This window comes from Magnolia sinica, chromosome 12 (assembly GCF_029962835.1).
Source record: "Magnolia sinica isolate HGM2019 chromosome 12, MsV1, whole genome shotgun sequence".
Classification (NCBI taxonomy): domain Eukaryota; kingdom Viridiplantae; phylum Streptophyta; class Magnoliopsida; order Magnoliales; family Magnoliaceae; genus Magnolia; species Magnolia sinica.
This window is the reverse complement of record NC_080584.1, coordinates 22,039,719-22,065,026: the sequence shown is the minus strand read 5'-3', so window position 1 is coordinate 22,065,026 and position 25,308 is coordinate 22,039,719. Positions and strand designations below refer to the sequence as shown.

General features: G+C 41.6%; 1 protein-coding gene across 3 annotated transcripts in view; it reads right to left on the bottom strand.

Annotated features, from left to right (window-relative positions):
* Window positions 1-241: 241 nt before the first annotated feature.
* LOC131221100 (GTP-binding protein ERG) overlaps window positions 242-25,308 on the bottom strand; it is a 48,428-nt gene continuing 23,361 nt past the window's right edge. The window contains exons 3-9 of one of the 3 annotated variants that reach the window (XR_009158981.1): window positions 14,580-14,728; window positions 12,821-12,979; window positions 12,669-12,739; window positions 8,866-8,969; window positions 8,596-8,735; window positions 1,329-1,472; window positions 242-555 (exon numbers count right to left, since the gene is read on the bottom strand). Coding sequence is in view for 1 of the 3 variants with exons in the window: in XM_058216211.1 (XP_058072194.1) it covers window positions 1,388-1,472; window positions 8,596-8,735; window positions 8,866-8,969; window positions 12,669-12,739; window positions 12,821-12,979; window positions 14,580-14,728 (708 nt within the window). In the remaining 2 variants the exon portion in view is untranslated. Of the gene's footprint in view, window positions 556-751; window positions 1,473-8,595; window positions 8,736-8,865; window positions 8,970-12,668; window positions 12,740-12,820; window positions 12,980-14,579; window positions 14,729-25,308 lie in introns of those variants that run through there. The other 2 variants (XR_009158982.1, XM_058216211.1) reach the window with 2 other exon arrangements.

The following is a 25,308-nucleotide window of genomic DNA, read 5'->3' as shown; positions in this document are numbered from 1 at the left end:
TCATATGTGTGGATCATGTCCTATCTCTTCAGTTAATATATTAGATCCACAGTCAGGAAATCAAAGATGGTGTGTCTGTAATTCTGCTTCAAATAATTCTTCCTACTAATGATGACTTTATTTTGAATGTGATCGCGGAAACTACAACCAAATCCATTTAACAAGTTAGGATTAAAATAACACAACATTTTTCGATCTAAAAAACAATGAAGAAGACAATTCAAAGCAATGGATTCTATGCAATTAGAAAATAACAAAATTTAATATATATGAGCCTTAAGGTTTGGGTTTGACTCCAGTCAACTGATAGAAACGGCACATATGCAAGTGAATTTCGGTTTCAAAATTGAGTAATTATACATTCCCTTCAAAGCAACATAAAATCACAATATTATTACGAGGATATTTCTTGGAAACGAGTGAAAAGAATGATGGGAAACCTCTTCGACACTAGTTTTAGCTGGAGTATATAGATGCACAGAAACAAAGATCTTCATGATATATATGAGGAAGCCACGGCTTTTTAAAAATGGCTCTGTGAAGTCCCAATTGCAACTGCCCAAAATAGTTTTTATGTTAGCATTTCAACTGAAAACCCATATATACAATGAATGAAAATAGATGGCAGGTGGCGAGAGTGTCTCAAATTCTACGCAGTTCTGAACTGCCAAAACAGAGTCCCATCTTCATTAATATAAAACCGATAGGTCTAGGCATGTTGGGTAGACATCACATTTCTAACTCCATACACTTGGAAGGCATGGTATGCAAAAACAGTTACCTAATGAATGGCCATAACGGCTGTTACATAACAGTAAAGGTGAGGCCCGTAACATGATCCGGATCAGTAAGACATTCTGACAAAAGAAAGGCCTATAATGGGACAGTTACACAGTGATATGGGGCTGTAATGACCCAATAAGGGCCTGTGAGGTCCAATATGAGGCCAATACATTTTCTTCCTTTGAAAAGGTTTTGACCATTGAAGGGCCCGTAATAGAGATTACGGCCCGCATTGTAATGACCATAAGGCTGGCCATTACAGCAACCATTACTGTTATTGAATACTTTGCTTGAAGAGGAAGATGGCAGAAGATTGAAACAAGGACAATCTGTTGGGGATTCCTTCCCAAGGATTCATTCATTTTCCTTTGCTTTCAGCTCAACGATGAACACAAACAAATCAAGAACTCCACTCTTTGGTTAGCTCAGAAGGTACATGTCTCTTATGCAAGCATTATCTCCTTCAAAGGTGACGGAATTACAATAGTAGTTGATCTAAGAGCTGAACCTACAGGGGGATTTAGAATAGCAGCATTGGCACTCACCGGTGTTTGGCATAACCCATAGGCGGAGAAGAAGCATGGCTGATTTTTCAGTGGTTGATTCAAGCGACTCTGACCTGGAGAATGAGATGCACGTCCCTCTTGAAGATGGACCTCAACTCCTCATTAGCTTCCAAGCCTATTCTCCTGCATTTACAAAATGGCCTCAATAGTAGATCATTTGTTGCCTCAACAACACAAATACCTCATGGAAATTTTGATTATGATACGACCGAGTACATCCATAGATTGTTTGAAATGTTACTACAGTTCTGATGAACCGCATCTGCAACTTTGAGTTATAGCACTTCTTTTATTATATTTTATTATATTCTAATATGTATGTATGGGTTTTACTAACGTCCCCCACCTTCATAGGGATGTTAGCAACATCCCAAACATTTTAAAAAACACATGGGGTGACCTATTGTTGATCTAAACCATTATTTCATTCATGCAACAAGGTGCAAGCCTTTGGATGGGGCAAATTTGTTATAACCTTCCATGGTTTGCAAGCCATAGATCACATGGTTAGAATCATCAAACCAAAGTGCAACTTTGGGATCATACGCAATACAAATTGGGACCTAACTAGTAGATGTTTCAAGATGATGACCAGAGCCATTTTGTTTCACTGCTTCATCTTGGCTGTCCATTTTTCATGCTATTGGCAATTAGGATCACCCGATTGGAGTGATTGTAACACCACCATGGCTTACTCCTAATTGGATGAATGAATGAATGGTTCAGATTGATGATCGAGGATATTGCTAATTTCCCCATGAAGGTTGGAATGGTGAGCATTGAATCCCCACTGTTTCCCATGAAGGTCGGATGTCAGCAACCCCCCCCAACTATATATTATATATAAAGGTCTCAAGTCCAACCGGTTGGCCTGTAAGTCACGGTCCACCCAACAGTAACTTCCAACCTTTCATATGTGTGCGACATCCAACCCATCCAATTGGTCAGCCCTATGATGAGGATCATCTCGTGCAAAAATCGGCAATATCCACTCATCGAGTGGACCACGCTTATAATTTGTTATGGTCCAACCAGTTAGACTTGAAACCTTCAGCCAAGCTTTATAATGGCTATGAGGGAAATTATATAGGATGGCTTGAAGTCCAGCCATGCTTTATGTGAAATGTTGGGCAGTTAAGGAATAACATGTCCATAGGATGATTGTAGCTGGAATGAGGATGTTGTGATGTATGAGTAGCAAGATAAGGATACAATTAGAAATGAATGCATTCGAGGGAACTTAACAGTATCACCAACAGGTAACAAGATGAGGGAAAGCAAACTAAGATGGCTTGGTCATGTGCAACAGAAACCAAGAACTGAGCTAGTTTGGAGCAAGTTTGTACAACTAGAAGGCTCTAAAAGGACATGGAGAAGGCCCAAAAGGATGTGGGTCGAGGTAGTAAGAAAAGACTTCATGACCTATGGACTAACTGAAGTTAGGACCCCTGATAGAATGGAATGGCGGAGAAGGATTCATGTAGCTGACCCCAATTAATTGGGATAAGGCTTAGAGACGATGATGATGTGTTGCGTGTGTAGGGTTTTGCTAATGTCCCCACCTTAGTGGAGACGTTAGCAATGTCCCCAAACCTTTTTATATGGCACACAAGATGACCTATTGTCAATCCAAACCTTTCATTCATTCATAAAACTAAGAGCAAGCCATGGTGCAAAAATCATGCCAACCAGGTGATCCTAAAATTCCTATCAATAGCATGAAAATGGAAAAGTCCAATCAGGTGATCTTAAAATTCCAATCAATAGCAAGAAAATGGACAGTCAAGATTGACCAGAAAAGCAAAATAGGTCTAATCATCATCATGAAACATCTAGTAGATAGATCCCACTTTGTATTTCTTATGATTCTAAACTATTACTTTGAGACGATGATTCTAACCATGTGATTTATGGCTCACAAACAGCAGACGGTTGTAACAAATTGGCCCCATTCAAAGGGTTAGGATCATCCAATCAGCATGATTCTTACACTATGGCTTGCTCTCAATTGTAATGAATGAATGGTTCAGATCAACAATAGGTCACCCGTGTGCCATTTAAATGGTTTGGGGATGTTGATAACGTCCCATGAAGGTGGGGATGTTAGCAAAAACCATAAAGTAGTGGATGTTGCAAAGTCAAAGAATTATATAATCCTCACTAATTATATGTATAGAGCTTTCGGCCCTTCAATTTGCATGAGTGGGCCCATGGCTCTGTGAGCCAGACCTAGAGCTGGGCATCAAGTCGAGTTAGACCGAGTTAGGGCTGACTCGACTCGATCCGGTTTTGAAATAGGCCTGACCCGAACTCGATCTGACTCGATACCGAGTCCAACATGCCTGACTCGATCCGAGTCCGGTCTGGCCTGGACTGATCCGGACCGAGTCCGATTTGATCAGAAGTATCGAGTCGGGTCGAGTTGGCACCGAGTCGGATTGAGAGATGAGGGCGGGAGAGACCAAGAGAGTGGAGAGGAGAGAGAGAGGAGGACGGGGAGGGTGATGGTGGTGGGTGGTTGTCGAGCTTGGAAGATGAGGAGGATGAGGGAGTGAGAGAGAGATTTTGGGAATGGGTCGGGGTAGGGTGCGGCGGGTAAGGTTAGAGAGTTGGGTTTCGGATCGAGTCGGGTCTAATTGGATAGAGTTTCGGGTCGAGTTACTAGGTAACTCGAACTCAACTCGGTTTGAGTTCAGATTGGGCGAAGCCTACTCGGTTCGAACTGACTCACCCATTCGGTTCAGGTCGAGTCGGATCTGAAAGAGTCAGATGAGTCGAGTTAAACGGATCGAGTTGTCCGGTGCCCACCTCTAGCCAGACCATTGACCTGATGGGCCCCACCATGGATGGATCATGCCCCAAACATTTCCTAGATTGGAAGATCCAAAACATCAACATTTGGCCCTCCCTTAATTGGATACTAACTGTTGCTTCATTTTTTTTTAATCCGAAGCCATCTATTTTCAGGTCACCTGGTGGGGGTTAGGATTGTCCCATCATGGATATTCTAGACATATACATCCATGATTGGCCCCATCAGATCCACAGGTTGGAGCACAGACCCATAGCCTCAACTTTTACAGAATGAAGGACCAAGTATGTTACGCATTTCCTTGCCTCCTGGATAATTATTGTTATCGCACCACTGCGAGACGAAACTCCTCCGATAACACCCGGAAGATACCAAAAATCCAAAACTTCAGATATCGCACGATATTATCGTCGATATCGCGCAATATATCGTCGAAAGATACCAAGTAAAAAAAAAAAAAAACACCAAATATCGTCCAGGACTGTGTCATCATCCCAAAAAAATTTGGAAAATTAAAAATATATATATAGAGAAACTTTCAACAGGTGGATTTCGATACCTGTACAAGAGATTTTTATGATCGGAAGCTTCCCTTTGGTGGGCCATTCGAATCAAAGCGTCGTCCGTAGGTTAGTGCAAACAAAATCTCCAATTTGGAAGAGAAATCCATCAAAATCTGGAGAAATCCAAGTATTTAGGCAAAATTCGGCGAAATCTTACTGAAATCCGGAGAAATCCTTGCCAAAATCTGAAGATCTGTGAGATTTTGGAGAGATTTTAGGTTCCGGAAGGCCGGAACCCTCTCTGCTTCGAAAAAAAAAGGCGTCCGATCCCTTTTTTTTGGAAATCAAGGTGGCAAGTGTACCGCACACCACCGAGTTGACTGGTGTGTTGACGTCACCAAGTTTCGTGGGTCCCATCATGAGGTATGGGTTATATCCAAACCATCCTTCCACTTGGCAAGCTCGTTTAAGGTTTGAGCTGGAAAATAAGATAGATCCTAAGATCAAGTGGATCACACGACAAAAAACAGTGTGGGATTGAACGTCTACCATTGAAACCCTCGGGGTCATGGAAGTTTTGGATCAATATGATATTTGTTTTTCCTCTTCATCCAGGTCTGTGTGACCTAATGAACAGATTCAATGGAAAATAAACATTATGGTGGGCCCTACGAATATTTTAACGGTGACAATCGGCCCCACTGCTATTTGTGGTGTGGTCCACTTGAGCTTTGAATATGGCTCATTTTTGGGCTTATGATCTAAAATGATCTCTCCAAATGCATGAACGGTGTAGATATAATAAACACATTATTGTGGGGCCATGTAACTTTGAATCGTTCGCACCACTCAAGTTGCAGAAGCGTCACTGCCCATCTTCGTAGTGTGGTGGGAAGCGAGCGTAGTGAGTAGTGTACTACATAAACTCTGTGGGGCCCACCATAATTCATGTATTTTATCCACTCCATCCTTCCATTTTACAATATAATTTTATGATTTTTAGCCCAAAAAATGAGCATATCCAAAGCTCAAGTGGACCACACCACAGAAAATGGTGCGAATTAAACATCTACCAATAAAAAAAAATCCTTGGGAGCCAAAGAAGTTTTGGATCAAGCTGATATTTGTTCTTTTCCTTTATCCATATCTTTGTGATCTTATGAAGAGGTTGGATGAAAAATAAACATCACTGTAGGCCCTAAGGGAGGTTTCAACGGTGCAAATCATTATTCGTATTGTTTCTTGCGGTATGGTCCACTTGACCTTTGGATATGTTTCAAATTTGTGCTCAACCCCTAAAATGAGCCGGAAAAACACATGAACTGCATGGATAAACCATGTACATTTACGGTGGACCTAATAAGTTTACTCAGTACTATAGGAGTGGATTAGGTGAGACCCCGCCTCACCCAAGACCACACAACCGTACCGTGGGGCCAACTTGACGTGTGTATTCTGTGTCTACTCCATTCATCTGTTTTTTCAGATCATTTTACAACATGATCCTAATAATTAAGAAGATCCAATTATCAGGTGGACTATACTCAAGGAAACAGTATTAGTTGAACATGGTACCATTAAAAACTTCCTAAGGTGCACCTTAATTTTTCCTATATTTTATTAGGCATCCAATCCGCTGATAACTTCACATAAGTTTGAATGAAGAGAAAAAACAATTATCAGCATGATCCAAAACTTTTGTGGCCCACTAATGGTCAATCACCATTGTTACCTATGGTATGGTCTACCCAATTATTGGATCTACTTCAATTTTTGGATAATGTCCTAAAATGATATGGAAAAACAGATGGATGGGGTGGATACTGAATATAGTTCTCTGAGTTCAATAAGACAACGCATAACTTGGACCCTATACAAAGGAAACCTATTATGTGCACTTCTTTTTTAAGATTTTATGATTTAAAAGTGTGTATTAAGGTCCTTTTTAATAATCCCTGAAGTTTCATTGAAAAATTCAACCATTTTCCCAATATTTTCCCATATTTCTCAAAAAATACGATAAATTATGCGATACAAACGATATATCTCATGCGATAACCGATACGTATCTGTATCCCAAGGGTGCGATACCGATATTTCTTACAGAATGAAGGATCAAGTATGTTATGCATTTCCTTGCCTCCCGGATAATTTGTCAACAATGTCTAGCACATGCGACAGCACTTCCCGTAATCGACAGTTATTATCAGAAAAATAAGGAAATATGTTAAGAAAGAGAAAACAAGCCAATAAACAGGGTGGCCCTTGAGCCTAAGAACAACATTATCTTTTCCATCAAATAAAGTAATTCATCTTGGTATCCGCAATTTTCTCAACTTTTGATGAATCCGAGTACGTCCAAAACAATAGGCTATTTAATAAAAGTGTTGCTCAAATGCAACGGTGGAAGGACCCAACATTTTACAATAGATAAGTGATCTTCCAAAACACTAATCTATCCAAAAAACACTGATTATGGTTGGGTATCTGTTTTATCTCCTTTTGGAAGTTCTGGTATTTTCACATCCACTGGTAAAGATGAAATCATCACTAGTTAATCCTTTCCACACTATTTGTTATCATGTCTCAAGTTAAGGCAACACCAATTACTCCATCAGTTCAAGTCCAAGTTCAAACCACTTAGATGCCTCAAACCATGGTTTGTAAAGGAAGAACGAGATTGAAAAAGGGCAGAGTGATTCCAACATGGATTTGTGTGATTCCAAGTCTATCTGGAATCAGTATATCGATACAACTAAAACAGTATTAAACTTTAATTTTAAAAATAAATAAATAAAAAAAAAAAAATCTTAAATATGAGAGAAAAAAATTTAGAAAATGAGTCGATGTAAAATACCACCCCAATAACCATAGAGGTCCATTTCTAGTAATTCAAACCATTCATTTGGCAGGCCTCCATCATGGATGGTCCATGGTCGAAAATGTCCCCCATTAGATGATCCATCATACAATTGTTGCATCCTCTTAGCTTCCCATTTGCAAATCACTAAGAGAACTGTTACTTGTTAGGATCGTCTGAGGGAAAAGATTTTGTTACTCGATTCATCCCATGGTGGGACCCACAAGATAAACAATTTAATCACCCAAAGGCCATCCCTACTTAGATGGTTGCTAGGATTATGACTTGGGCTATCCATTGTTTTCTTTTCCCATAAAGCAACCAGCATTCAGCTGATTCCATCAGATCAGCAGCTGATTCACTGATTCAACGTGGAATCAGTAAACTGAGCCAATTCCCAGCACAATGGTTCAGACTACAAATCCATTGTAATCCATAGCCATTCTGCATTGGATTGGCTAACTCAGTGTAATATTGACTGAAGTTGTGAACTATGCCTCAACAATTTCATGCCACAATACTATTCATGATCTTTAAAAATAAAAAATAAAAAATCATGCAATAATACTGTGACAAAAAGTAGGATCACTATTCGAGTTCATGAAGCTACACTCTAGAAATGCACAATGAAGATGTAGAAGCTCAAAGGGAAACTACATCTAAAATGCTTACTTAAGAGTAAGAGAAAAACAGATTCATGACATAAATCTCTGTATCAGATTAGATTAATTCCACTGTTAGCTTGAGGCAGCCCATCATGTTGAAGGGTCTGGATCTTCCAATCAAGAACTCCAGTCATCCTTCATTCATGGTGGGTATCAGTTTTTTTTTTTTTTTTTTTTTGGTGGGGGTGCTAGGGACAATGCACTGATTTGGATCACCAAGACATGGGCCCAAATATACACACGTTGGCAAACTGCATGTTTGCTGATGATCCTCCCACGATATCATCCATCTCAAATATAAAAAAATGAGGTGTTCACAGATACGTATCACTTGGTCCAAGTGAGACACTTTTATAGAGAAGATCAGTAGAAGACAATAAATATTAAATAAGCTCGAATGCTTTACCCTATTTTTGAGCCATTCTTCCCCACAAGAATCTTGCGCTGGGTTAGTTTCTGCGTGATAAAATGCTGCTCCACTCTAAGAGAACCATCTCTCAATTCTTTCCAGTCCATCAAGCGATGCTCAGTTGTATAAGGAATTTCCTGAAACAGAAATGCCACCACAAGCTCTACTCCGTTCTCACAAAAAAGCATGCATGCATGCATGCCCACATGCACACACATTATAACTGCCAATGTTACCATTTAAAAAAAAAAGGGACTTGCTTAGTACCTGATGAATATGGTGCAACATCTTTTCTCGGACAACTTCTAGTGATATATTCTTCATAATGTCTTCATTCAGGATGGTTGGATCTTCATCCCAAGGCCTCTTCACTGCCTAAGCATAAAAAATCATTGGAGTGTCAAAGTTAGGTGCATTACATAGAATAGACTGAAGAATATGCATTATCGAATTTAATTGCAATTATTACTCGAATAATAATGTGCGCGAGAAAGAAGGCAACACAATAATAATGTTTATTAGCAATTATTACTCGAAAAGACAGTCATTCTAGTGTTGGTTGCGAGCAAGAATGGGTGCGAGGAAGGAAGGTAGTGGACAAGGGACTCCTCTCGTTATAAGCGTCATGGATTTGGAAGTGAGTATCGAGCTTGAAGGCTACATTTAGGGCCTGTTTGATTTCCGGTGAAATGGTAAATACCTTGTAAAAAAATAATTATTATTTCCCTGTGCATTTATATCATACCTGATTTGACTCTTACTTTTTGACACAAAAACCAAGAATATTGCAAAATATCCGTGGGTCCCACTGTGACGCATTTTGCTTATCCACACCATTCATACATTATTCCAGTTGAATTTATAGCATGAGTAAAAAAATGAGGCATATCCAAAACTCAAGTGGACCACATCATACGAAAAAGGAAATTGAATACTGACCGTTAAAAACTTTGTCGGGCCACTGTTTCTTTTGGCGTGGCCCACTTGAGTATTGGATCTACTTCATTTTTTGTCTCATGCTTCAAAATATTGTAGTAAAACAAATGGACGGAATGGATATATCATATACATTATCATGCAGTTCAAAAATTAAAGTTACCTCTTTTGAACTAATTTCAAAGACACGAATTCCTATGAATTTTCAAACACGTGAAATAGGGGAATTACCGTTTACCGTGTATTTACCATCTCTTTTAAAAAACAAACAGGCCCTTAGGGAAGGACTAGGATTGTCACTTGAGGATGGAGAAACAATCCGATTTTGGAAGGATGTCTGGGTGGGGGGAGGCTACTCTCCAGACAGTGTTCCCATGATTGGCGTGCTTAGCCTCGGAAGATAATATACTGGTTGCAAAATGCTTCTCGATTAGTAGTGAGGTGATAATTTGGTCTCATCCATGTCAAAGGAACTTATCCAAACCAGAAATTGAAGACTTTATCATGCTTCAAGAAAGAATCCACTTATGTGCCCCATCAATAGGTGAGCAAGATAAGATGGCATGGAAAAAAGGATAGTTCGGGCTGTCCTTTAGTCCGCTCATTCTATAAGCTCATTTGATTCTCTTCGGGGGTGGTAGTCATTCGCATACGCTGTACGTGTGGCATTACGCTGCTCCTCCAAAAGTCATGGCTTTTGCGTGGCTTGTTGATAGGACAAGAGTATTAACCACTAGAAGAGATCAATGGTGATCCCGAATGCATGATATGTGCATGGGAGATACCAAATCAATGGATCACTTGTTCATTCATTGCCCGTTTGCTTGCACAATTTGGTTTGGGCCTCCTTAGGACTTTCAGTATAGCGTGGGTGATGCCGGGTTCAATGAGTGACTTATTTTGGCCTTGGCATTGTATGGACCTTGGAAAACAAGTTAGGGTTGTGTGAAGGTTAGCTATATTAGCCGGCCCATGGACCCTTTGGAGACAGAAATGGAAGATGCTTCCAAAATGAGAGCAGTTGGTGTTTGAGGTTTTTTGTAGTGCAAAGATTTGTATGGTAGAATGGATTTGTATAAGATGTTTTAAAGGATTTTAATAATTTTTTGAGTGGGGTGTAGTTTTTCGCACCTGCTCGCAGCCTCTTTAATAAAAATTATATATATATATAAAGTGTTTAGCGTCGCATTCACCCCTCTAAAGCATGAGTAAGTTAAATAGCATGCAACATAAGCTACACATTACTTCGAGATCTTTAATTAAAGTTGCATATTTTGCACCAAATTACTGATTAATAATGAAATTTCATGATATTTGGTGCAACCAAACACAACCTAAATTATTGGAAAATAGGGCAAAAAATGAAGTTTAAAGATAAAGAAAGGGCAGAGGAATTGATTTAATGCTGATACTTAGTATTATTTACTAAATTTATTGAAAAGATTAACTAATTTTTATTGAAAATAGAAAAATGTTAGAAATCATTGAAAACATTAATTGATGTTAATATTTTATTGAAAAATAACTTTTAATGTAAGCCAATTAGCATATGCTCTCCAAAAAAGAAAATAATAATAATAACAATGTAAGCTAAGCTATGTATAGCGTATGTTATGTAGCATGTAGCGTATGCAAATTAGCATATAGCATAGGCTACATGCAACTTAAGTACTTTCATGAGCTGCATAGCAACACAGCGTCAGCTATTTAAAACAATGGTATTGAATGAACCATCCCAATCAATGATTGGACATCCCACGTGTAATTCAAATGGTTTGGGGACATTACTAAAATCCCCTTGAGGGGGGGTGGGGGGGTGGGGGAGCACTGGCACCTGCAACTAAAGATCTCTTTCATTGAATGAAGAATATAAATATTGTATTGCTTAGAGAGATTGCTTTGGAAAAGTTCTAGAACCTGAGAGAGAGAGAGAGAGAGAGAGAGAGAGAGAGGGAGACAGAGAGAGAGAGAGAGAGAGAGAGAGAGAGAGAGAGATTTCTTTGGGATTGTTGATTATGATTCTCAATGCAGTTCTAAAAGTTAATAGCCATGTCTCTAAAAGTTAATAGCCATGTCTTTCCCAGCATTACTTCTACCGAGAAATGTCTCTTTCCATGCTTTCATTCTCTCCTCAACACTGAAAGAAGTTTCAATGGATATGGAATACCTTCTTTCTTGACAAAAATCCCTATTTAACTTCTGCAGATCAATAGGAAGCCATGATACCTGGATTCTACAAAAACTTTTTGACTACCTTATTCAGATCCTCAAATAATAAAATGAAGTTAAGGGATCCCCCCTCAATACATATTCTGAACAGCAGACCTATCAATTATTTAGATTTACAATCATCCATACCAATTTGGGCTATACACCAAACTTTTAATATTGTGCATGTGTGTGTGGTGGATCCTTGCCCCGCTAGATACCTGAGCCAATACCAAGGTCACATAGATTGGAAATACATCAGCAAGTTGCAAGGCCTGCCTTGATCAAACTAATCTTCCTTGGCAAGGAAAGGAAGCACTCCAGTAGAATACCTATACTCAAAATGATATCTGGAACATATCATTGGAGTAGATATATCGCTTTGTACAATTATTCGCCAACTAAATAATAAATTCAATTGGCAGTATGAAAGTTTGGAAGAACTACGACTATGAGCCTGTCTGGTAGCCACTTAAAAATGAGCTCATCTCATTTTAGTTAATATTGTGTATGAGAGATTATACAAATTGTTGGTTATCAAGATCATTTTAATCCGGTATCGATCCCTAGCGGAGGTGGCTAACATAGAGTGTGTGTACTGACATCGGTGTGTGCTAACCCCCCCCCAAAAAAAAAAGAAAAAAAAGATCATTTTAATCCCTACCAAAAAAACTCTAATACATAATTATGATTAACTAAAATGAGAAGAAAAGATTTTTAGTGGCTACCAAATAGGCCATATGTATAATTAGTGGGATGAACTAATTGTAGAAGTAGAAATAATGCTATGTACAATACTCATCAAATACTAAATTTAATTGGCAGCATGTATGTTTGAAAAAGGTATTAATGTACAATTATGTGAAAGAAATATAAAGTTACAAGAAAACTAATGGAAAACGTATGTTTGGAAAATATCAGATAACATGCCTGTTCCATCAAATATTCAGTGAGGTCTTTCACTCCTGAGCCTTTCAGTCCCGAAATCATGAAATATCTGTTAAAAGGGGTAGAGCAACGAATTAAGACAACCTTCTAAACAGCAATAAATCAATACCAGAAAGAACAACAGCTAAACCTTTCATATCCAGGAAGACCTCCAAATTCTTCAGCAACCTTGAGCAAGTCTTTCTTTACTTCAACTAGATCAACCTTATTCATGCACAAAACCCGCTTTTGTTTTGGCTGTTCATCTGATCCCAAATGCTTAATCAACCTTATCACCCTTGAATCAGGCCTACATGAATTTAAGCACAAATTGGTCAATGATCCTTGGTGACCCACATGATAATAATTGGGTATTAATTTGCAGAAGCTACTGCGAAAGCAAGATGTCTCATAAATTTACTATGAAAGCAAGATGACTCATAAACTTATTCTCCCCCTCTCCTTCCCTCTACCCCTCGCTCCCTCCCCACCTCCCTCACACAGCACCAACTTATATATTTTTACCCCTGCTTCCCTCCTTGGTGTACTACCCACAAGATGGTGTATCATAAAATGGATCCTTGGTGAAGTATCCACATGCGGGTGGGTCATAAAATAATATCCCTCTCTCTCACAAACACAGCCTTACATATTTTACATATCAAAGATACATAATTGATATCACCAAGAATTACAATAATAACAACTATTCTCTTTGGTACAGATAAAAGAAAATAAAATTCTTCTTTGGTAATCTTGATCACCAAGAATTACAATAATAACAACTATTCTTTTTAGTACAGATAAACGAAAATAAAAATCTTCTTTGGTAAGCTTGACTTATAATATGGCATTCATCCCAAATCTAACATTTGCCTTGTGCTAGTGTCACTCAGTAGGAAGTGTGGATCACATAGTACGCATCCCAAGTTGGTCACTAATCCAAGTTCCTATTACGTTGTCGTTTTATTGGTAATGAGATGAAAATCTAGACACCTTTGAATTGCATAAAGTAAGAGCAACTGTAAATATCAGTTCTTAAAATGTCTTTTATTTCCTCTTCTTCTTATTTCTTTGAGAGGTTCTTAAAACGTCATTTAAAAATCCTCTTTTGTTTTTTTTAAGGTCATTTAGTACGGGTTTCTAGGAAGTCCCCATTACAATAGCATCTTAAGTATCCTAAAAAATATGTTTAAACTGTAAAGATGTGAAATGTTTATAGTGCAAAAAGTTCAACTTATTTGTTGATTTTAGTTTGCAAAGACCACAATTTTGTTTACATATTTTAAATATGAAACATAGTAAGAAGAAAGCACCCAAAATAATAATAGGAGATCTCTTTGGTGAGCTTAACTCAAATTGTGTCCTTTCATCCCAAACCTAACTTTGGCTTCATATTAGTGTGAGATCACCTTGGTGAGCTTAACTCAAACTGTGTCCTTTCATCTCAAACCTAACCTTAGACTTCATATTAGTGTGTATGTATGATTGTAATATATGGTTCCAAATATCCATATCATATTGACTGATATGGGCATATCGTATCAATATTGGCTGGTAGCAACACTTAATTGAAGTGCATGAGCCCCACCTATTCTCACAAGCTGAAATTGAAGCGCTATTTAAACCCATAATACCACCCATTTTGGATGGGATTTTCAGGCCTTAGTTCCTTGGTTTCTCCTCCCATGTTGCTTGTCTTGGGGCAAGCTAATTTGCATCAGATGGCCTACAAATCATTATCCAACTAGATTTAATACAGAAAGCAGGATATATTATTCATTATGTCAAAATTTTTACTATGAACCAAACAAAAAACCTGTCTCCTTGACTTAAGATTAGCACCAAAGTCCTCTCAAAGAACTGATTTTAAAGCGAAAGAAATGGGGATTAAGAGTAGAACTCCTTACATGGTAATATGCCTATGGACATCAAAAATAACTATCAACACATCATATAAATTGACTGAGCTCCATGCACTTTCAACACGAACTTTAACATCAGTTCTATAAGGGTGTCCGCCACGCTTTAACATTAATCCTGGGGTGTCAAAAAAACACTGTGCACAAGCAATCATTACAATTTGATGTGTTAGGCGATCTTAAAAAACAGTGCACAAGCATTACAATTTGAAGAGTAGGAAATGCTATTTTAACACATCTGAAAAATGGAAATTATATTTGCATTACACCATGAGCAAATTTCAAGAAAGGATCATACATTATTCAACTAAATACACAAACATGTATTATGAAATGGACCTTACAGAGGAGATGAAAACATTAGCATCGGTAACATAAAAGACATGTATTCCAAAAGCATAGTCACCTCTAGTATTCTAAAGACAGACCTTAAATTAGGGTGCTCTCTTTTTCAATAAAGGCATCCATTACAAAGAAAACCAAAGGGCAGAATTTACAGTTAAGAACAAAAAAATTAAAAAGAAAATGAAGGTGAAGGCAAAAGCACACCAACAATAAAAAGTAAAAACATGATAAAATATACTCTACTCTCATTATATATGAGATGCCATAGAGTTTCACCCTCAAGAGTCTCTTCATGAAAAAATATGAAAGTAGCAGCCCCTAGATTGATGAGAGGTGGAACAATTAAACTGGCTTCAAGTCAGTATGTATGCATGTAGAGAGAGAGAGAGACATCCAACCGGGAGAAGGATAAGTTCCCGTCCACCAAGTAGATAACATTCAACATGTCATGTGCATGTAATATTCAACCCATCCAATAGATTGGCCCCACTATGAGGATCACTTTCTGTAAAATCAGCCCCATCCACTCATCAGGCATGCCAAACATGTATTCTGTTAGTTATCAGTGGCTATTAGTGTTGTCATTATCGTACGATTTACAATTTGTATCGTACATATATGATATGAGTTGTACCATAAAATTGCAAATGGGACTGAATTGTATGATTCAATAACCTGTGTACTTCACCAAAATAAATTGGTTTTGTTAGTTATCAGTGGCTATTAGTGTTGTCATTATTGTACAATTTACGATATGTATCATACACATATACAATATGAATCGTACCATAAAATTGCAAATGAGACTGAATTGTACGATTCAATAACTTGGGTACTTCACCGCAATAAGTTGGTGAAAAATCCTTTTTTCAGTGTCCACTCTAAAGAAATGAGATAGAGATAATGCCCGCCTTGTTATTGCTCGCTTCTTGTAAGTAAATGCACTACCATTTAATCTTGTGAAGAGTCCACTCCAAGGTGTTCCAAAACAGTAACGGTGGCCGTAACGGCCACCACCGTTACCGTTATGATACGGGCCGTAACGGCCGTTACAGCCCCGTATCGGCCGTTACGGCCGTTTTTTTATTTTTTGAAAGGCCGTTACGGCCGTTTCGACCCTATAACGCGTAACAGTTATGACCGTTACCGTTACGTAATCGCCGTTACGGCCGTTAAGTAACCGATTTTGAATACCATGGTCCATTCTTCGCACCTATGATGGAAGCAGTTTCCACGTTTGGGCCGAGGTTAAAACTTCCGACATATCATGAAGTAAAAAATAAATTTTTAAAGTTGGAGGTTGAGTCTATAGAGAAATCAACTGAAGTTTACAAGGAATGGGCGAAAACAGGATGCACTATCATTTCAGATGAGTGGATGGATGGAGCGAATCAGTCTATTACCAACTTTTTGGTTAATGGTCCAAGTGATTCGGTTTTTATTTTTTTTAATCTGTTGATATACATCCAGTACAGTGTTTTAAGTATCGACAATATCAGCCGATATATCCCACGATATATCTTGTATCCCACCTATACGATACGAAACACACAAGTAGTGAGATATATCCCACATGTTCAATCCGGTGAGCATTTTGCATTTTCGATTGTCTTTTTTCTATAAATCATGTTTTAAAAAAAAAATTAAAGGCAACAAACTAAAAATGCATTGAACTAAAAAAGGAGGGATACAAAAGACCGAAAAGATAAAAACAAAAATAGAAACAAGGGAAGCAAATCTGCTGAGAGAGCAGAAGACTCCTAACCACCTAAAAAGCTAAGATCAACAGCTTTCAAATCCTTAACATTGACGACCCATTCTAACACCATCTTTTTAGCCCTAGATCCCACAACCTTAACAGAAGACGAACTATCATTGAAACATCTTTCGTTCCTTTCTTCCCAAATAGCCCACCAAATGGCAAGAATAGCCATGCGCCAGATTATCGATTTGATTTTTTCAAGATTGAGCCCATTCCAAGCAAACAGCATCTTCGCGGCTGACTCTAGAGCACACCAACTAACCGAAAAATGCTGACAGAAATCTGCCAAAATAGACGAGATGAAAGAGCAGTGAACCAGCAAATGGTTCACAGATTCTTCCTGACGCATACAACACAGACATATGTTGACGATCTGCATGCCTCTCTTAGCCAGGTTGTTAATAGTTAGAATTCTATTACGACCCACCAACCACCCGAAACATCTGAACTTAGGAGGAGCTTGATACTTCCAAATGAACGACGTAACATCACACTAGGACTGCACCGCATGATAGATTACAACGTAGAGGGACTTGACAGAGAAAACAGCAGATATTTCCAACGGCCACTCAATGCTGTCAGGCTAAGAGCTGATGATCCTTGACTTGAAGATGCAATTCTGAAGAGCCGTATATTCGTTGGCTTCGCTTTCATTAAGATTTCTGATGCATCTGATGTCCCAAACAATATGGGCGGACGTGGAATAGCAACATCTATTAATGAGGATATCTCTGACAGGAGAGAGCCGGTAAATTTGAGGGAAAAGGATCTTAAGGGGCTTTTCCCTAACCCATAAGTCTTCCCAGAACTGAATGGAAGAACCGTTACCCAAAACATACCTACTGTTAGCAATAACAGGATTTTTGGCTTTAAGAATTCCTTTCCATATGTGGGAGGCCTTATAAAACAAAGACTCTTTAGGCCACCAATCTCCCTGGGACGAACCATATCCTTTAACTATCGAGACCCATAGAGCGTCTTTTTCCGAAGTAAATCTCCAAGCCCATTTCCCCAACAGCATCGAATTCATAAGCTTCAGAATCTTGACATTCGCACCTCCCTCGCTGAACACTTTACACACTTCTTTCCATTCGAGCAAATGGATCTTCCTCTGATTTTCCTTGCCAAACCACAGGAAGTCTCTTCTAATTTTGTCGATACACTTAAGGATCAGCCCTGGACATCTGAATAACATCATAAAATAGAGGGGAAGACTTGAGAGGGCTGCTTTGATCAGAGTCAACCGACCACCCAAAGACAAATACCGGCATTTCCAGGAGGCCAGATACTTTTGAAATTTGCTGATAACCCTATCCCACATACGCTTCAGTGGGGAACCCACAGATAGGGGCAGGCCAACAAAATATGTTGGGAAAGACTTGACATGGCATCCAAGCGTAGCAGCAAACTTCTGGAGAGACGGCAGAGGGACATTTACTCCGAGCAGCTTCGATTTGCTCAAGTTGATCCTAAGACCCGATACCGCTTCAAAACAGCACAGAGCAATGAGGAGATACTCGATTCTTTCATCTGAAGCTTCAGAGAATATAAGAGTATCGCCAGCGAACTAGATGTGAGTGAGGGGGTCCGCCAGTCCCGGCAATGAAATGCCACAAAGGAGACCTTGTTGCTGCCCTCTCTTCAACATTTGGGACAGCGCCTCACCAACGATAAGAAATAGAAAAGGGGAGAGGGGGTCCCCTTGCCGCAACCCTCTCAAGCGTTTAAAAAAGCCTCTAGGAGAACCATTAAGAATAATGGAAAAGTGGGCCGATCCAATGCAAGCAGCGATCCACCTTCTCCATTTGACCCCAAAGCCCATCCGAGATAGCATATATAGAAGAAAATCCCAATCTACATGGTCATAAGCCTTGGCAACATCCAACTTACAGAAGACACCTTTAGACTTAGACATATGGCAAGTGTGGAGAACTTCATTGGCGATAAGAGCACCATCCATGATCTGTCTGCCTTTAATGAAGGCATTCTGATTGCTGGAGATGAGACTCCCGATGACTTTTGACATCTGAACAGATAAGACTTTTGCAAGAATTTTGTAAGGGCTCCTGATCAGACTAATTGGCCTAAATTCAGCAAAGGAGGAAGCACCCGCCACCTTAGGAATGAGAGAAATAAATGTGGCTCTAAGCCCTTTCGATGATCTGCCTCTAGTGTGGAATTCACGGACAAACAGAAGAACATCATGGCGGACGGATTCCCAGAAAGTGTGGTAAAAGTTGATTGGAAATCCATCTGGTCCTGGAGACTTGTCCCCACCCAAAGCATCAATAGCAGCCTCAACCTCTTCTTCAGTGAATTGAGATTCCAACAGGTCAGCATCACCTACCTGCAAACTACTGAACGAAATATTATCTAATCTAGATCTGACCCAATTATCAGACGACAGAAGCTCTTTAAAATGAGATATGGCGAGGTCTTCAATCTCCTTTCTATCCTCAATTCTGCTACCTTTATCGAATATACTGACGATGGCCTTAGACCGAGAATACATATTGGCCATATTATGAAAGAACTTAGTATTTTTATCCCCCTTTGCGATCCATTCTCTGGATTTAATCCTCCAAGAAGCTTCATCTTCCAGGACTTTGTTTGAAAAGTCCTGAATGATGGTAATGCGCCTGGCCAAGACCTCTTTTGACATCGGAGCATCTTCGGACTCCAAATCTATTCTCTGAAGCTCAGATAGGAGAGCTTCGACATCAGCCTCTCTCTTTTGAACTTCCTCCTGACGCCATTCCTTAAGCTTGGACTTGAGAAGTCTGAGTTTGCAGAGCAGTTTATGACCAACATAGCCCTCCACCTAGAAAGACGACCACCAATCAATAACTTCTGCCGAAGTCCCTCTGACTGGAGCCAGGAAGAATTAAACCTGAAAGGTTTCGGGCCCCAATTGTCTTCTTCCATGCTTAAAAGGATCGGGCAATGATCAGAAGTGATGCGCGGCATGGTAATTTGCTTAACAGTCGGGAAGGTCTCGATCTATTCAAGAGAGATGAGGAATCTATCCAGGCGGGATTGAATAGGAGACGGTCCAGGTGAATCTAGCACCTAGGAGTGGCAAATCGATAAGCTGCTCTTGCTGGATCCAGTCGGAGAAACGAATCATAGCAGAGGAAGGCCTTTTACTTCTGGAGTGTTCCTCTGCAAATCGCGTGACATTGAAGTCGCCTACCACGCACAAGGGCCCAGAAAAGAACTGTCTAGCATGAGAAAGCTCATCCCAGAAATCTGCCCTAAGAGAATCACTATTAGGCCCATAAATTATAGACACAAGACATTGAATGGAAGAAGACTTATCTTGAAGAGTAACCGTCAACGAAAAGGTGCCTGTGGAAGAAGTGATGAGGTCCCATTTGGACGATTTCCAAGCGATGAGAATCACGCCCGAACTCCCCACCGCAACCAGGGATATCTACTTAGCATCATTCGCCCTCCACAAGGTAGCCAACAGATTGTCCTTGAAGCGAGAAACCTTAGTCTCCTGAAGACACAGTACATCATGATTTTTTCTACTTATGGACGCTTTAATCAGACTCCTTTTATGCTTGGAGCCCACCCCCTTAACGTTCCAAGAGATTATCTTCATTGACTCACTACACTTCCCTAATTACCCTGTCTCCTTGATTTTCACATCAAAGATGAGATAAACCCTGGACTGGCTTCTAGCCATTGCAGCTCGCGACTACTGGAAATCTTGGCTAAATGTTTTACTGGAGATCTGCACTTCTCGATGGGTCTGCATTTGTTTTCTATGCATTGAAATAATGCGATGTAGTCCTCCAGCCTATCCCTAAAGGACAGACTGAGGGACCTCCCCACCTTTCCGATGGCTTCTCTTATCCATCGTTTCTTCTAGATCTTGGCCAACAGATAGGATCTGTTCGTTTCGGATGTCGGCGGCTCAATCTGAGGATCAACAATCATCTGCAAAGGTTCCGCCATAAGGAAGTCACTAGACAAGTTATCTTGGAAAAATGTGATCGGACCCATCTCTAAAGCATCAACAGGTGGGAGGGAGGAATTAGATGGGGAAAGGGGCGAAGAGGACCGAGACTGAATCTCTGAAAGACTGCAATTGGACAGGGCTCGCCCATCCGAGTGGACATCAAGGTCGGAAAACAGGCTCGGATTGGAAGAAGGCATGGGAGTGTGAAGGATAGAGGAGGTGATGGCTAAAGGGAGAGAAGCTGATGAGGGAGGAAAGGGAGGATGGACGGCTGATAGGGAATCACCATGGATCGGATCTAGACCCGAACAAGAACCGCTGCACATAAATCGCGAGGAGAGAGGAATAGCCTGGGTCTCTGCCACCTGTCCAGAGACTGGGCACAAATATCCATCTACACACTCCACGTGCTCCACGCGTCCCACGTTGCAAGACGAGGAGGGAGAGACAGACGGACCCATAAATGCCCCTGACACGGGACGCTGACATATCTGGGTAAAAGACGGACGAATCTGGATAATAGGTTGTCTCTCTGAAATATCTACCGGGTAATCGGCTGATAGGGTATCCTTAGACCCCAGCATCTCAGCATGCACGCCACGCGTCGACGCCTCCGAAACCGTCATCAGAGCGCGCGACGGACAAGGGGGAGCAGGTGATGGAGAAGACAACTGAGGCGGCCTAGAGGCTCCACATGTCTCCCTGGTGGCTGGGGAGTGGTCATATCGTCTGCTGGCAGAAGGAAGACTGATAGGCTTCCGTGACGGTGCTCCGCTGGACCATGGAGTTTGAGCACCTACATTCGGAGATGGGTGGGAATTCACCGTCTGCTCAAGCGAGGGACCTTCTCTGACTTGCCATAGATCGCCCCACCGATAGAGCGGGTCGTCCTGCGCTTCCATGGTCACCGGAAAGTCGAGACAACGATCCTCGACAACCACCTTCACCGACAATGGCAAAACAACGCCCTTCTTTCTTCTAACTCTAACTCTGATTACTCCGATCTCCTCCCCAAGCTTCATCTTCGCATCCAATTCAAGGTACAAACCCAAAAAAGCAGCCACAGAGATAAGGAACTCATCAAACCAGAGTTCTAACGGAATTCCCCAGACTTAGAACCACACATTCTCCATGCCAAAGATTGAGAAATCATCCAACCTCATAACTCTGGCCACCGGCCCTCCCGAATGAAGATGTCCTGCCATCATCAACATTTCCAAGTTAATCCCAGGGCATACCTTAAGCCATAGTTCATTGTATCCCAACGGTTTGATGTTGTAATTCCCCGAGCGAAATCCCGTTGTTTCTATTATCCAATCCCTCACCTGCGACATAAAAGCGCCTTCTCTTACACACAATGACCATCGAATCCTGGAGATCATCCCTGGCCCTGTGAAAATTCGCCATATTAACAGTAATGGGAATGCCCATCTTAGAACAGAAAGGATCGGAATCGGCGGGAATGAACGTAGGAGATGGAGAAGGATCGGAATCGGCGGGAATGAACGTAGGAGATGGAGAAGGATCGGAATCGGGTGAAGGGGAAAGACCCGGGGGTGATAAGAAGGACCTCCTTAAAAGAAGGGGCCTCTAACTTGGTTGGTGGGGAGGAGGAGGGGGAGAAGGAGGGGGGAGGACAGGCTTGGGACGGTAGACCTTGGGGACAATAGGTTGAGACTTCTGAGAAGATCTTGCCCTCTGAACGAGCAGAGGACACCCCACAAACTTAACTCCTTGCAGCATTGCTACAGCTCTTGCTAACTCTACCTTGGAGGACATACGAACTAATGCAAATCCTCTGTAAACTCCACTGTTCCGGTCTCTAGGCATAACCACATCCATAACCGCACCAGCCTGGCCAAAAACCCTTTCGATCAAGGTGTCCCAAATCGGTTACGTATCGGCCATAACGACCGATACATAACTATAACGGTGGGGTTCGTTACGCAATATGGGGGCGTAACGGGCGATGGGCTGATTTTGCAACCATAACGGCGGTTACGGGCATAATGGTCGTTACTGACCCGTAACGGCTATTACGGGCCTTGAAAAAAAGAAAAAAAACATACCTCTTTTCTTTTCCTTTCTTTTCTTCTTCTTCTTCTTCTTCTTCCTCTTCTTCTTCTTCTCGGGCAGCTGTGGCTGTAGCTGCGGCCTGCTTCCTCTTCTTCTTCTTCTCTCTCTCTCCCCACCCCCCAACATTCCAAGAGATTATCTTCATTGACTCACTACACTTCCTCGATTACCCTGTCTCCTTGATTTTCACATTGAAAATGAGATAAACCTTGGACTGGCTTCTAGCCATTGCAACTCGCGACTACTGGAAATCTTGGCTAAATGTTTTACTGGAGATCTGCACTTCTCGATGGGTCTGCGTTTGTTTTCTATGCATTGAAATAATGCGATGTAGTCCTCTAGCCTATCCCTGAAGGACAGACCGAGGGACCTCCCCACCTTTCCGATGGCTTCTCTTATCCATCGTTTCTTCTGGATCTTGGCCAATAGATCGGATCTATTCGTTTCCGATGTCGGCCGCTCAATATGAGGATCAACAATCATCTGCAGAGGTTCCGCCATAAGGAAGTCACTAGACAGGTTATCTTGGAAAAGCGTGGTCAGACCCATCTCTAAAGCATCAACAGGTGGGAGGGAGGAATTAGATGGGGAAAGGGGTGAAGAGGACCGAGACTGAATCTCTGAAAGACTGCAATTGGACAGGGCTTGCCCATCCAAGTGGACATCAGGGTTGGAAAACAGGCTCGGATTGGAAGAAGGCATGGGAGTGTGAAGGATAGAGGAGGTGATGGCTAAAGGGAGAGAAGCTGATGAGGGAGGAAAGGGAGGATGGACGGCTGATAGGGAATCATCATGGATCGGGTCTAGACCCGAACAGGAACCGCTGCACATAAATCGCGAGGAGAGAGGAATAACCAAGGTCTCTGCTACCTGTCCAGAGACTGGGCGCAAATATCCATCTACGCGCTCCACGTGCTCCACGCATCCCGCGTTGCAAGTCGAGGAGGGAGAGACAGACGGACCCATAAATGCCCCTGACATGGGACGCTGACATATCTAGGTAAAAGACGGATGAAGCTGGATGATAGGTTGTCGCTCTGAAATATCTACCGGGTAATCGGCTGATAGCGTATCCTTAGACCCCAGCATCTCAGCATGCACGCCACGCGTTGACGGCTCTCAAACCGTCATCAGAGCGCGTGACGGACGAGGGGGAGCAAGTGATGGAGAAGACGGCCGAGGCGGTTGAGACGCTCCACGTCTCCTTGGTGGTTGGGGAGTGGTCGTATCGTATGCTGGCAGAAGGAAGACTGACAGGCTTCCCTGACGGTGCTCCACTGGACCATGGAGTTTGAGCACCTACAATCGGAGATGGGTGGGAATTCACCGTCTGCTCCGGCGAGGGACCTTCTCTGACTCGCCATAGATCGCCCCACCGAGGGAGCGGGTCGTCCTGCGCTTCCATGATCACCGAAAAGTTGAGACAGCGATCCTCGACGACCACCTTCACCGACAATGGCGGAACAACGCCCTTCTTTCTTCTAACTCTAACTCTGATTACTCCGATGTCCTCCCCAAGCTTCATCTTCGCATCCAATTCAAGGTACGAACCCAGATAAGCGGCCACGGAGATAAGGAACTCATCAAACCAGAGTTCTAACGGAATTCCCCAGACTTGGAACCACACATTCTCCATGCCAAAGATCGAGAAATCATCCCACCTCATAACTCTGGCGACCGGCCCTCCCGAATGAAGATGTCCTACCATCATCAACATTTCCAAGTTAATCCCAGGGCATACCTTAAGCCATAGTTCATTGTATCCCAACGGTTTGATGTTGTAATTCCCCGGGCGAAATCTCGTTGTTTTTGTTATCCAATCCCTCACCTACGACATAAAAGCGCCTTCTCTTACACACAATGACCATCGAATCCTGGAGATCATCCCTGGCCCTGTGAAAATTCGCCATATTAACAGTAATGGGAATGCCCATCTTAGAACAGAAAGGATCGGAATCGGCGGGAATGAACGTAGGAGATGGAGAAGGATCGGAATCGGCGGGAATGAACGTAGGAGATGGAGAAGGATCGGAATCGGGTGAAGGGGAAAGACCGGGGGGGATTCTGGTGAAGGAGGACCTCCTTAAAAGAAGGAGCCTCTGACTTGGTTGGTGGGGAGGAGGAGGGGGAGAAGGAGGGGGAAGGACAGGCTTGGGACGGTAGACCTTGGGGACAATAGGTTGAGACTTCTGAGAAGATCTTGCCCTCTGAACGAGCAGAGGACACCCCACAAACTTAACTCCTTGCAGCATTGCTACAGCTCTTGCTAACTCTACCTTGGAGGACATACGAACTAATGCAAATCCTCTGTAAACTCCACTGTTCCGGTCTCTAGGCATAACCACATCCATAACCGCACCAGCCTGGCCAAAAACCCTTTCGATCAAGGTGTCCCAAATCGGTTACGTATCGGCCATAACGACCGATACATAACTATAACGGTGGGGTTCGTTACGCAATATGGGGGCGTAACGGGCGATGGGCTGATTTTGCAACCATAACGGCGGTTACGGGCCCGTTATGGGCGTAACGGTCGTTACTGACCCGTAACGGCTGTTACGGGCCTT